At 41.6% G+C, this 14872-nt stretch overlaps 1 protein-coding gene across 1 annotated transcript in view; it reads right to left on the minus strand.

Moving 5' to 3' along the window:
* Nucleotides 1-3133: 3133 nt before the first annotated feature.
* Nucleotides 3134-14872, minus strand: part of LOC134585705 (proton-coupled folate transporter-like) — a 542847-nt gene continuing 531108 nt past the window's right edge. The window contains exon 7 of the mRNA XM_063441161.1: nucleotides 3134-3394. Coding sequence (XP_063297231.1) covers nucleotides 3340-3394 — 55 coding nt within the window. The 3' untranslated portion in view covers nucleotides 3134-3339. The remainder of the gene's footprint in view (nucleotides 3395-14872) is intronic.

A 14872-nucleotide genomic window follows, 5' to 3' on the forward strand; every position in this document is an offset into this window, starting at 1 on the left:
CTTTTCCTGTGTGGACAGTAAATGTCATTAACCACATTATTATAAGCGGATGAATACGTGAAGGAGGACAGACGAGAGAGGGAGACCGGGGGGGGGGGGGAGGGATATGATAGAAACATTTAAATACATAAAGGGAATCAACACAGTAGAGTAGGAGACTATATTTAAAAGAAGAAAAACTGCCACAACAAGAGGACATAGTCTTAAGTTAGAGGGGCAAAAGTTTAAAAAAAATATCAGGAAGTATTACTTTACTGAGTCGGTAGTGGATGCATGGAATAGCATTCCAGCTGAAGTGATAGAGGTTAACACAGTAAAGGAGTTTGCATGTGTGGGATATGCATAAGGCTATCCTAACTATCCCATGTGTGGGATATGCATAAGGCTATCCTAACTATAAGATAAGGCCAGGGTCTAATGAAAGTATTTAAAAAATTGTGCAGACTAGATGGGCCGAATTGTTCTTATCTGCCGTCACATTCTATGTTTCTATGTTCCTATGTTTCTGTATGTGTGTGGAGTGTTCCTCTCTCTTAGCAAACCACCTAGAAATATACAAACCCTCAAACTACCTTATACATATAAACACACATGCACACACAAAAGGTGCCTTATACATACACCAACACATACAAACTGCCTTGTAGTCACATACACTTCCTAATACACACACTCACACACTGGTAAATACATACACACACTGCCTCACCCACACAAGCACACAAGCACACAAGCTGCTATAAAAAGATACATACAGAGGTATAGATTTCTTTTTTTAAATCTACTTGTTTAAATTGGATCCATACACAAACGCACTGACCCATACAAAAACACTGCACACTGATACACACTGACTGATACACAAACACACTGACACACACTAACTCATACACACACAAAGTACACATTGTTGACACTCACACACAGCACAGATTACTAGCAGCAGCCTGTCCCATGCTCACTTTGCCCTTTACAGTGTGTTGGCTGCTGACTATGACGTCACTCTAAACCCCCGTGGCCATGAGTCCTGAGCATTGTTATGAGTAGTTCGATGCTGCCACTCCTCACACCAACTAGGTCCATTTACATCATACCAGCATGCCTTCTGGAGATACACCACCTGCCCGGATATACACCAACTCCCCCCAAGGTAGACCTAAAAGAATAAAAACATCTTCTTGTCCTTCCCGGATACTCAAAAATTGCCTCAACACCTCAACTGACTTGCTATTACTAATACTGCTTCTTTTATTATCATTGCCTTACGTCCTCGTAATGTGCTGTAAACAAATAGAAGGCTTGGCCTGTAATTGTGGGAGGTACATCTTTCCCTATATAAAGCACAGCAAGCCTAGCTTACCTGTCATCGACGTTCCCGGAAGTGCCCCTCCCACCGCACCCTCAATTCAATAACATTTCTCCTAGGTGGGCCCTCTTTTACAGGCCTAACCTCACGTCAGTTTCGGCACACTTCAACTGACTTGCTATTACTAATACTGCTTCTTTTATTAGCATTGCCTTATTTCCTCGTAATCTGCCGTACACAAATAAATATATATATATATATATATATATATATATATATATATATACAATATATATATATATATATATATATATATATATATATAAAGATTGCATACACATTACCTACAGACATATACATAGACATATACTGCCTAATACACACACACACACACACAATGTCTAACAGACACACACACACATAAAATATCTAACAGGCACACACACTGCCTAATACACACACAATGTCTAACAGACACACACACATTTCACTTGCAGATATCTTGCATTCGATGGACTCTGGCAGATATGTTTCAAACATTTTATTTCCAGCCCTGTTCTATTGCCACTTTTTCTCTTACATCACAGCTTTAAAATTGCAATATGAAGCCTCCTGTCATGTTGAAAATGTAATTTTATACTAGTTAGTACTAGTATACTAATAATCTTAATTTTAGTAATGACACAAGACAAGTATTTTCCTTCCTTTGCCTTTCCTTGTTTTTTCTATGTTGTTTGTTGTTGTGGTGGTTATGATTTATTATGTTGGGATGTGTTTTATTGTGGTTTACTGATTTTGTTTCTAGTATTATAGTATTGTCATAATGTTGATCTTGTGTTTTTTTGTTTTGTATGTAGTATTGCTTAGATTCTGTTATATACTATATACTTAAGAGTCATTGCTTAAGTTCTGAATTGTTTTGTGTTGCGCACCTTTATTTCTGTATGACTAAGCCTCTTATGCAATTTGTTTTCAGTTTGATTCACTTCTTTTCACTGTTCTGGATTGATTGTCGGAGTCCTTGTTATGCGTGATGCTGATTCCAGAGGTTCATGTTTTCTGTTTATTCTCTGTTCTGCCTGTGATGTTGCATGATGAAAGAGGAGGTGTTTGAGTTCCCACTACCTAACATATATATTACTTGTTTTTATTGGTTCTTTTTTTTTTTTTTTTTTTTTTTATATGTTTCTTTGCTGTTATAAAGCTATGAAAAGAAAGATATGTATAATATCCATCTCCTGTGATTACTAAAATTTATATTGTTAGTACACTAAAGTTAGCATAATCTTAAACTTTGCAAATAATGCAGCATAGGATGGAAAATGTAGTCCACTTCCAAGGGACATATAACTCGCCAGTAGTGAAAGATGAAAAACCTCCCTTATAGCAATATGGGTGTTATATTGACACCCATAGCCTTTAAAAAAAAAAAAACAATTTCATCTACCACATGGTCTACCTTCATGTCACTGAGGCTCTTTTTTTTTTTTGTTAACAAATATTACTTAAAATTATAATTTGTGCATCTGCATCCAACCAGAAGCATTCTGTCCTGAACAAGTTTAAAATCTGTGATTTGTATAAATTCGGGATTTCCTATACTTGCTTGCCCAATGTTTGTGCTAGCTATGCATCACATATTTGTAATATATTTTACACTTAATTTAAATTAACAAGGAAATCATTAATAAAAAAAAATTAAACATACTATGGCATATATTTTATTCTACAGAATACTTGTCATAAAAAAAACTTTTTAATCAAAAAATTAAAATTTGGCAAACACATAAAATCTTAGTTCCACACTTAAATTGTTTTTTTTTTTATAAAGTAATATTATTTTCAAGTACTTAAGCCTCCTCATTTCATTTGATTGCAATCATTCTGTATGTTCGCAAACTACTGTGACTGCATAATACTAGCATTTGGCTAATATTATTCAAGTGCTAACAAGAGAAATAAAAAGTAATTATTTTAATTAAAACAGATCAGTTCTTCAGTCGTATCCTCTATTTTGAGTCATTGTCTGTAAATTATTCTTCATTGATTAGAACCATGGGATGTGCTGTCGGTATTTCACTGATCCATCTATGTAAAACATAATAAAAAATTATTTTGACATTAAAATATTGTTCTAAACAACAATACAATATTTTTTGAAAAATAAAAATTTGCATAAAGTATCTGCACCTTGGGGTTTGGTAAAAATACTTATTTTTTTAATATTTACAATTAGTTTTAATGTAAACAAATATTTGCTTACTATATAGAAAGGGCTAAACCAGGAAAGGGAACATTGGGATTTTACTCAATTTCTTGTATGCCTTTAAGATAATTAGCAAATTGATACAGTTACAAGATTACATATACCTAATAATGAATTAATATAATTCATGAATTGTTATTATTGAACTATTTGTTCAGAGCTAAGCCATGAACTAAATAACTAATCTGCTAATCCTGTTGAACTATGTCATAATTAATCAAGCCATCTTGAATTTAATTGGCGGATGGATTTGTTTGAGCGTAGATTAACAGGAATAGCTAAATTAAATTAAATAATTCCTACTTTGCTCAAGTGTCCCCCTTATCCCTTGCCCCTTACAGCACACTCTGCTCTACATCTGAGGCAGACACCTGTCCGGTCGACGTCCGCATGGATAAAAAATACATTTCCTGGCATGCCTTATGGGGGAAAATGCTTGTGACGCGGCATGTATGTGACTGTGTGTATAGGTCTGTGATTCTATATGTGTGTGGGTCTTGGATCATGTGTATTTATGATTGTGTGTATAGCTCTGTGACTGTATGTGTATGTGTCTGTTATTATGTGTATACAGGTCTCTGATTGTGAGTGTGGTTATATGTGCATATGTATATACATATGTATTTGTTTAGTAGATAGCTCCCTAAGTTGGTATCCTTAAATATATCAATCCCACATAAGGATAACAAATAAGGGAGTTATCTACCAAACAAATTTGAGAAAAGGGCTTTTGAAGTTTTATTACATTAATTATTTGTTATAGATTTTGTGAACCGCCTAAGGCAATTCCTCTGCGCTAAATGCGGCCCAGGGAAGCCAAAATTCATAATACTCTGATACATCCCTTCAACATATTCAGGTCATTCTTTTAGAATAAACACTGCTTCTGCAGCCTTTAGTAAACATCCCAGCGCACATCATAAACTGTGACATTGGAATAGTCTGCATACTTAAAATACTGGTTATGTAATGTACTAAAACAAGCATCTGAAATGCCGACCTGCCATGGACCCTCAGTTCTCTTGTTCCATCAGGAATGGACGGCATCTGAATGTTTTGTGCCGAAGCACATGGGTTGCTGCCAGGGGGATCCGGCCCGATAGCCTCCCGGGTGGAGAGCTGAGTGGTCTGACTTTATTCTGCAGAGTTACGGAGCAGGTATGTGTAGCTTACTTTATTCAGAGTGTGGTTATTGGCAAAGCAAGTAGGAGGTCTCAAGCGGCAGCAAATCACTGCCCGAGCGAGACGCATGCGCACAGAGGTGGAATGCACGCCCGGGAGGTGATGCGTTCCACCAAGGTTACGAAGATGCCTATTTAAGCTGTGCAGATCTACTGACCGCATGGATGCTAGCCAGGAAGGATCTCCCATGTCACCTGCCCCCCCACATGGGTCAAAGGTTTTAGAGGTGAGACTTTTTAGTCTCTAATCTTTAAGATCTGTGTCTATTCTATTGGACTTATATTTGATACAATTTGGCAATTTCCTTTTGTATTGCAGATATGTCTAGTCCTGTCTCTCCAGATATTATGGATAAAGACAAAGTGACTGCTCTTAAAAAGGCTATATATAAATCAAAACATCTGTGTAGCGAATGTTCCACACCACTACCAGATGGTACAAAAAGGGAAATCTGAAATCAGTGTTCATCTTTGTCACTGGAAAAGTCCAAACAGGAGATGAAGTCATTCTCATCTTGGTTTCAAGACAATTTGACACAAACATTTGAGTCATTCAAGGATTCAGCGGTCTAATGTTAAAGCGCATGTTAAAGAAACAGCTAAACAAAGACAGAAACGGAAGAGATCTTTTAGATCAGAGCTTTCCTCGGGCCAATGTTCTATGTCTTCATGTTCAGAAACTTCCAGCGATTCTTCGATGACAAAACTCGGCAGTACTATTGGCTTCAAGGGTTGGAAAATAGCCTGGGTGAACAACAAGACAAAGTTCTCTCTCACCTGTTCCACAATTTAAGGTTATCCAGTAAATACTTGCTAGATGTTATCACAGAAGTGATTTAACTTTCTGCTCATGTCATGGGCTTGACATCTGTGGCCCGTATGGCACTATGGCTTAAGGCCTGGAAGGCTGCCAGCCTCAAAGTCTGCACTTTGTAAGCTTCCTTTGGAGAGGTAGAAATTATTTGGTTCTCCTTTAGAAGAATTAATCCGACAAATGTCGCAAACCAAAAAAGCTCTTCCTCGGGACAGGAAGTATTACTGGAAGCCCAGATACAAGAACCGCAGAGGTTATCAAGCGAAACCCAGGTTTTTTCATCAACAAAGAAAAGATCCAAGGTTTGATGCACATATAGACATCAAGACTGAGAGAAAAACGATTCTGCCACCATATGACTGGGCGGACGAATACAACAATTTGCTCACAGATGGAGAGAAACCATTGCAAATCCTTCTATTTTGAATATGGTTGCAAGAGGATACAAAATAAAGTTCTTAGATGTACCAAGACCAAGTTTCCTTGTCTCCTCCTACCGTTCAAAGCTGAAAAAACAGCTTCTCAGCTATGGCTACTCTTTTAAAGAAAGGTGTTATAGAAAGAATTCCAAGAATTATCAGCTATATCAGGGTGTCTACTCTCGGTTGTTCCTGGTCCCAAAACCAGATATAGCCTTTCGCCCCATATTGGATCTCAAAGAGTTCCATAACAATATCCCATACCAGCATTGCAGAATGGAAACCATTGCTTCAGTCACTCAAACGAAGATTAAGACTAAAAATTAGATTTTATGGGAACATTGGATTTAAAAGATGGTACCTATGGACGTAGGCTCAAGAAAGTACCTGCGGTTTACCTTAAGAAAGGGTTACAAAATTCATCACTTCCTCAGAACCTTTATAAAAATCCTGGGAGCTAACACCTATCACAGCTTTCCTAAGGGAACAAGGAATCATGGTTATTCCATACCTGGATGGCTGGTTCATAAAGGCAAATTCAAGAGACTCTAGAGTTGGATGTGGCTTACACCCTAAAAATCCTAGAAGAACATGGTTGGGTGATAAACCTAGAAAAGTCTCATCTGCATCCTACAGAGTCAATTCACTTTCCGGGTTTCTTAATCAAGTCAGACTCTCTTGCTATCCACCTGACTGCGGAAAAAAGAAGATAAAGAGGCTCATAAAAGAACTTCAGAGAGAACCAAAATGCTCTGTAAGAAAATCTTCCACTATCCCAGCCATAAACTGGGCCAGAGCAGAATTAAGGCCTTCGCAGTGGGAAATTCTTACAAAGTGGTCAAAGAAAGACGAAGACTTCGATACCTTGATAGGTATTTCAGATCCAATAAGAAGACCACTAAATTGGTGGCGAAGGACCAATTTCCTTTCAAAAAGTCTATCATTTTGACCAAAGGAATGGATCATAATCACCACAGATGCTTCGAATACAGGTTGGGGAGCACACCTGCAGTGTCACTTAAGGCAAGGAATGTGGCCAGCAGAAGAGAAAGGGGAATCCTCAAATCACAAGGAGTTGATAACTGTTTTGTATGCTCTTCAGTTCGGAGCTCTCATTGTGGGGAAAGCAGTGATAATTCAGTCAAGCAACCAGACTACGTTGGCGTACATGAACAAATAAGGGAGTAAAAGGGTAAAAAGTTACACTCCCTTTGCACTCGACTTGTGTCCTGGGCTCAAAGTCATCTGGAAGACCTATCCACTACTCACATAAGAGGGATAGACAACATTATTGCAGATGACTTAAGCAGATCGAAATGGTCCCAGAACGATTGGTCTTTAAATCCGGTAATTTTTTTTCTCATCTGGTAGAAATACTCGGTCTACCTGTCAGATCTTATAGCGAGAAGGTCTAATGCGAAGGTGCAAGCATTTGCTTCCCTCTTCAAGGCAGACAGGCTTCTGGTTCTGACCAGGCTGTCAATCAAGTGGAATTTCAGCCTGGCATACATTTTTCCACCTGTGAGCCTAATTCAAAGGATTTTGCAAAAGGTGAAAGCAGAACAGGCAATAGTACTGGCCACAATCCCATACTGGCCAAATCAGAGTTGTTTTCGGTTTTAAAGACAATGGTTTTGAAGTACTGGGAACTTCTGGTTTCAACAGAGCTCCTGGCGAACGAAGGGTTTCCAATACAATAGAGATATTGTAGATGTTCAAATTGACGGCTTGGCTGCTGCATGGCTAATTCTGCATAACAGGGGCATTAAGAAAGAGATTCAAGATACTGATGAAAATTGGGACGAAATTCCTTCATTGGTGCATCTCTCAGCATTGAATAAGAACTTCTTTCTACTGAAATATTCTTGCATTTTCTACAAGATGGCCTTTAAGAGTGTATTAGCTTATCTACCCTTAAAGTTCAAGTTTCTGCTCGGAGCCACTTTTTGGTAAAGAACTTTGCTTCGAATCTTCTTGTTAAAAGATTTTTTAAGGCGGTCAGGCTCATTAGGTCTCCAAGAAAATAGTTTTTTTTCCCTTTTGGACCTGTCTTTGGTATTGAAGTCTTTCGAACCTTTGGAGGAAGCTTCCTTAAAACTTTGGTCTAATAAAAAAAAAAATGCATTTTTGGTGGCCATAACATCTGCTAAGAGAATAGGTGAAATTCATGCCTTTTGAATTTACAAAGATTCTTTCAGACAAGGTTGCTCTGTGTCCAAAACCTTAATTTCTACCAAAAGTCATATCTTCCAGGGCTATTAATCAACCGATTTCCCTGCCTTCCTTTAGTTGTCCATCTATCTCAGAGCCGGAAGATACAATTAAGAAAATTAAGGGCACTATATACTGTAAAATGCTGTTCTTTTTCCAAAAAGTTGTATTTATTTATTGCCATTTATATAGTGCCAACAGATTCCGTAGTGCTTTAAAATATTATGAGAGTGGGGATTTAACTATAAATAGGACAATTACAAGAAAACTTACAGGAACGATAGGTTGAAGAGGACCCTGCTCAAATGAGCTTACAGTCTATAAGAGGTGGTGTATAAAACACATTAGGACAGGAAATGGCAATCAAATAAGGTGGGAGTGAAGCAGAGCTGGAGGAGAGAGTAGAGTGCTGCCCTTTAGGGGAGAGCAAATATAGGTAGACCATATACTTTCCTAAAGAGATGGGTTTTAAGGCACTTCTTAATGATTGAAGACTAGGGGAGAGTCTGATGGTGGTAGGCAGGCTATTCCAAAGGAAAGGAGCCACCCGCAAGAAGTCCTGCAAGCGTGAGTTGGACGTATAGGTGTGAGCAGCAGACAGGAGAAGATCACGGGCAGAGCGGAGAGACCGAGAAGGAGCATACCTATGAATCAGTGAAGAGATGTAGGAGGGGCTAGAATTGTTCAATGCTTTAAATGTATGGGTTAGTAATTTGAATTGACTCCTATAGGATACAGGTAGCTATAGTTAGGACTAACAGAGGGGTGAGGTGTGAGAGGACCTACTAGAGAGGAAAATCAGTCTGGCGGCAGCATTCATTACAGACTGTAGCTGGGCAATATGGCTTTTGGGAAGACCAATGAGAAGAGGGTTACAATTATCCATGCAGGAAATTACTGTAGCACGGACAAGCTCCTAAGTAGCATCTTGCGTAAGAAAGGGGCAGATGCGGGCTGTTTTTAAGATGGAATCTACAGGATTTGGCAGCATACTGGATGTGCGGCTCAAAGGTGAGGCTAGAATCAATTATGATGCCAAGACCACTAACTTGAAGGGAGAGCGAAAGAGGAGGATCAGTATTAAGAGTAGGAAAGACAAGGAGCTCTGTTTAAGAGCGATTGAGTTTCAGAAAGCGTGAGGACATCCAGTTAGAGATGGAAGAAAGGCAAGCAGTGACACGTTGCAGGATGGCAGGGGAGAGGTCCAGGGAGGAGAGATATCTGGGTGTCATCAGCGTATAGGTGGTACTGGAATCCAAATGAGGTAATAAGCTCGCCAAAAAAGGCAGAATAAAGAGAAAATAGAATAGACAGAGCCTTGGGGGACTCCAACCGAGACAGGACAAGGGGGGGGGGAGATATCATTAGAAAAGGAAACACTGAATGAGCGTTGTGAGAGATCAGAGGAAAACCATGAGAGGACAGTATCACAGAGACAGTGATTGAAGAGTTTGAAGAAGGAGAGTATGATCAACGGTGTCAAAGGCAGCAAAAAGGTCAAGAAGAATTAATATGGAGTAGTGGCCTTTGGATTTAGCTGCAATTAAGTTGTTAGTAACATTGATAAGTACAGTTTCAGTAGAGTGGAGAGGGTGGAAGCCAGATTGAAGAGGGTCAAGGAGAGAGTTTGATTTGAGGAAGTGAGAGATACAGGTAAAGACAAGTCTTTCCAGAAGCTCTGAAGAAAAAAGGAGCAGGGATATGGGACGATAGTTAGAGGGGGAGGATGGGTCAAGAGATGTTTTTTTTTTCAGGCATGTTTAAGGTCAACAGGGACAATGCCAAAAGAGAAAGAGCAGTTGAAGATGTGTGTTAAGGAAGGCACAAGACAAAGGGAGAGATCTGACAAGGTGAGATGGGACAGGATCACCCTGGCAAGTGGTGGGGCGAGAGGTAAGGAGAAGCGTAGCCAGTTCAGTAGCTGGGGAGAAAGTCGTAAGGGTAAAAAAGGCATGATCTATGTGTGGTTGAGAAAGAACGGCAAGGTAGGGAGAATTCTTTCCTTAGCTGTTCAATCTTGTCGGTAAAGTAGCATGCAAAGCTATCGGCTGTAAGGTTAATTTGGGGGGTGGCCACAGCAGGGCAAAGAAGAGTTAAAGGTGTCAAAGAGACACCTGGGATTGCGGAGGCATGAACTAATGAGAGAGGAAATGTATGACTGTTTGGCGAGGGCAAGGGCTGCGCTGTATAAACACAATATAAATCTATTATGGAGAAAATCTGACTGGGTGCGAGACTTCCTCCTGGAGCGCTCAGCACAACGGGAGCATCTTTGCATTTAGCGTATTGATTTAGTATGCCATGGTTTGGGGCGTGTCCTCCTCGAGGTGCATGTTTGGAGCGTGGCTGCAGTGTTCAAAGCAGAGGTGAGGGTAGTGTTGTATGTGGAGATGGCCAGTGAGGGACAGGAGAGGGAAGGGATGGATAGCACATGTGAATCAATGTCAGCTGACAGCTGCTGGAGGTCAGCAGAATTAAGGTTTCTCCTGAGCTGAGGGGGGTTAGGCTGAGGTTGTTGGGTAAGGAGGAACTCATGAGCAAAATATAAGAGGTGGAGATCAGAGAGAGGAAATGGAGTGTTGCAGATATTAGATACTGTACATGCATTAGAGAAAATGAGGTTGAGGGTATTGCCAGCTACATGGGTGGGAGAATTAGTACACTGCAATAACCCGAGGGAGGAAGTAATTAAAAGTAGTTTAGAGGCTGCTGAGGTCAAAGGTGGTTTAATGGGAATATTGAAGTCCCTGAGAATTAGGGATGGAGTATTAGACAGGAAGTAGGGTAACCAGACAGCAAAGTGGTCAAGTAAGAGGAGAGGCGAACCAATGAATGCATGAATGAATACTTGAAAAATAAGAATTGTGTTAATTTACAAGTTTACTCTTTAGGTTGGTCTACAAAGTAGTATATATACAAAACTGCTGTGTTGTGATATGTATGCTAGCTTTGCATCCTTTGTTTCAAAAAAAAAATTCTGCTAATATTTTTTCTATCAAAAAGCTCTCGGTACTGATGGGTTTAAGGTACATTTTATACCTACGTTTATAAGATTTGGTTGCATCTCTTTTTTCATTCCTATAAAGATTTTTTTTTTTTTTATTGTTGACATTTTGTTTTCCATTCTGTTGCATGGGCTGCCCATAATGTATGTTTAAAAAAAAAAAATTAAAAAAAAAAACCCTATAATAATAATAATAATATGCTTAGCAGAAAGTAGTTCATAATTAGTATGGGAAATTAGAATTTTACCATTTGAGGACTGTGGGAGGGTTATTTACTAAAGTAAAAATCCAAAGTGAATATGAAATTCCAAGCCGTTGAGCCTGAAAGAGATTATGTATTCCTGCAATATTTACATGTTAAGGTTGATGGGAGTTTGCACCCAGACTGATTCAATGAGCTGAAGTGGTCTGGGTGTCTCCAGTGTCCCTTCAAGTGCCAGGAATACATATCTTAAACCATTGTTGTCTCCACCTATTTCTGTGTTCCATAATACTATTGTTGGAATTACCCTGATGTGAGCTATTTGTAATATGTCACCTTTAAATGCCAAAACAGGTACAATTCTCAATCAATGAGGTTATCCCAGATTTAGGACAATTTAGAAAGAGGAGAGAGTTAAAATTGTATAACATGACAGGAGGCTTCATATTTGCGTAAGTCTCTCTTTACTAGAACTCCACAGCAGCAAAAAAACAAAGAGAGTAAACAACCAATCAGAAAACAGCAAGGAGACCATATAACTCCCTTCTCAACATTCCATTTCCTCTTTCTTTGCTGTTCCGCATCAGTACTGGTCAGAGTACCACTGCCTCCTGCTAATATTAGTTGGGGGCTGTGTAATTTATGATTTACAGTATATTGAGTATTTAATGTAATTTACTTAATTTGTTTTATTAATTTTGGGGACTTTTAGAGTTACAGTTTATTCTTTCTGCCTTCCTTCTCCCTCTGGGTTTCTAGGGAGTTTTCCTTCGGTCTTCTTTTCTCCCTCTGCTTCACCCGTTTTTTTCTTACGCACAGGTTTTATTCTGCACGGGAGTTTCTGGAGGCTGGCCTGTTGCTGCACCCCTGTTTCTGGAGGCTGGCCTCCCTGCACCCTTGTCCATAAATGGCAGGTGTATTGGTCCCCCTCAGAGGACGAAGGCGGGTGGGGAAGAACCGGAGAAATTGGCGTACCGACAGGACGCAGGTTAAACTACTTCGGAACACCTACACACCTTCTTTGGGGAGGACGTGTTCTTGGACGCAACGGGCAAACCCCTATTCGATCCGCGCACCATCCGGCACTCCCGGTCTCCTGAGTGGTCTCTACCCGAACATCTGGCCCAGTTTGTCCATTATTGGGTTCGCAGACCCCTCGATCGGGCAGTTTGGAAGAGGTTGAGGGTGAAGTGCCCCAGACCCACCTTACCAGACAAGGTCGCTATGACGCCCAAATTCAACCCGATGGTCTCCACCTTTTTGACTAGGACCAGTTGCGATCCGAAGAAAGGGGTCGAACGCAGCCTCCGCCTTGCACAAGATAAGGTGCTTGACATGCTGGGGCCGCTAGCCCGGATCCTTACCATGGCGGACAAGGCTGTCTCACAGGGCTCGTCCCTGGACCCTACAGCTATCAGAGATTGGGCATTACGCTCCATTTGCCTGCTGGGCAACTCCAACGTGGCTTTATGCACAGAACGAAGGAAGGTGGTCCTCACGCGCAAGGAGCTGGGACCGTTGGCCAAAGGACTACCATTCGGGAAGCCCTTCATAAAGGAGCTCCAGAGGCACGTTAACCTCTATGCTAATCTAAATAACGCGCAATCATCAATGAGGAGAGTGTTCCGCTCTCAGTCTTCTCGTGTTTTTGGCAGGGCTGGAAGGCAGCGGGGTTGTGCCTCCAGCCGCTTCTGGCCTTCAGGACGCCTCCAGGCTGAAATCTCAAACGATCTACACGGTCTCCTTGTTCGAATCCCTGGGGTTTGTGGTCAACCAAGAGAAGTCGGCCCTCACGCCGATGCAAATAGTTCAGTTTTTGGGATTCTAAATAGATGCGATTCAGTGCATCCTACGCCTCCCTCAGACAAAAATCACAGCCATTCGGAAAGAGATCTGGCAGATCCTGTGCCAAGAAATGATCCCACTCAGGGTCTAGGCATGAGTGGTGGGCCTCTTATCCGCATCAATCCAAGCCATCTACGCGGGTCCTCTTCACTACAGGGCCATGCAGCACCTGAAAGCACACTTCCTACGCCGGAAACCCTCGTACGACCAACTGATTTCTCTCACACAGGAAGTCAGGACTGAACTTCGCTGGTGGCTGTTACACATGTCAGCCTGGAACGCAAGGCAATTTTCGGATCGACCCCGGATTTTGTCCTAGAATCGGATGCAAGCCTATGGGGCTGGGAGGCTACCTGCTCAACCGCCTCCACGGGAGGCCCCTTTTCAAGCACGGAGGCAGGATATCACATCAACTGCCTGGAAATGTTTGTGGTGTCATTCGCTATACGCAGCCTTGCGGGTCACCTGTCAGATTGCTGCATCCTGCTGAGAATGGACAATATATCGGCGGTGCAGTATATCAACCGTCTGGGAGGGGCCCGCTCACGGGCACTGACGGAAGTCATGAAGGAGATTTACAACTTTTGCCTTCAGCGCAATATCACTCTCCAGGCAGAGTATCTTCCAGGAGTTTCGAACCTGACGGCAGACTGGTTCTCCAGACACTGGAGGGATGCCAGCGATTGGCGGCTACATCGACCAGTTTTCCTCGAAGTGGCGTGACAAAGGGGCCCATTCACAGTGGACCTGTTCGCTTCCAGAACGAACTTCCAGATCCCGAATTACTTCAGCTGGCTCCCAGATCCGACTTGCGCAGCAGTGGATGCTTTCCTTCAGGACTGGCCGTCACAGGGAGCCTATGCATTTCCACCATTCACTATGATCTTCAGGGTCCTACTCCAGTTATGGCGTCAACAAGTATCGTTGGTGTTGCTGACGCCTCTTTGGCAGGGCCAAGCCTGGTTCCCAGAATTACTGGAACTGTCATGTCGGAATTCGCTTCTTCTCCCGTCCCTGCAAATGCTCCTGTCGGATCCACGAGGCAACCATCATCCCCTCGTACTGGAGGGCCATCTCCACTTGGTGGCTTGGACTCTTTCCGGTGTACCTGGAATGTCAATGAGCTATCGGGATCAGCTAGAAACCTCCTCTGGGACTCATGGGCCCCAGGCACGAGGAGATGTTATCTGTCCGACTGGAACGTTTGGTGTCGTTGGTGCGTGGAACGGAGTATCGATCCCTTTACAGCACCTATATCCAACGTACTGAATTTCCTTTCTCACCTCTACGACCAAGGAAAATCGTATCATTCAGTTAACGTTGCCAGGTCGGCCATTTCAGCGGCTCATGTCCCTCTTCAGGGGTCGCCGATTGGACAAGACCCCTTGGTTTGTAGATTGTTGAGAGGGATCAGACTGTCACGTCCTCCGGCTCCTAAATATACATCGCTGTGGGACGTACACCGGGTTTTGGATTTCATTCAGACATGGCCGGAGAATCAGGATCTTTCTCTACAGCAACTGTTGGCCAAATTTGCACTTCTTTTGTGCCTGGTGTCGTTTCGTCGGGTCTCCAACGTAAGGGCTTTTGATGTTAACGCATTCACTTTTTCCCCAGATGGAG

The sequence above is a fragment of the Pelobates fuscus genome, chromosome 2 (genome assembly GCF_036172605.1).
Source record: "Pelobates fuscus isolate aPelFus1 chromosome 2, aPelFus1.pri, whole genome shotgun sequence".
NCBI classification, from domain to species: Eukaryota; Metazoa; Chordata; class Amphibia; order Anura; family Pelobatidae; genus Pelobates; species Pelobates fuscus.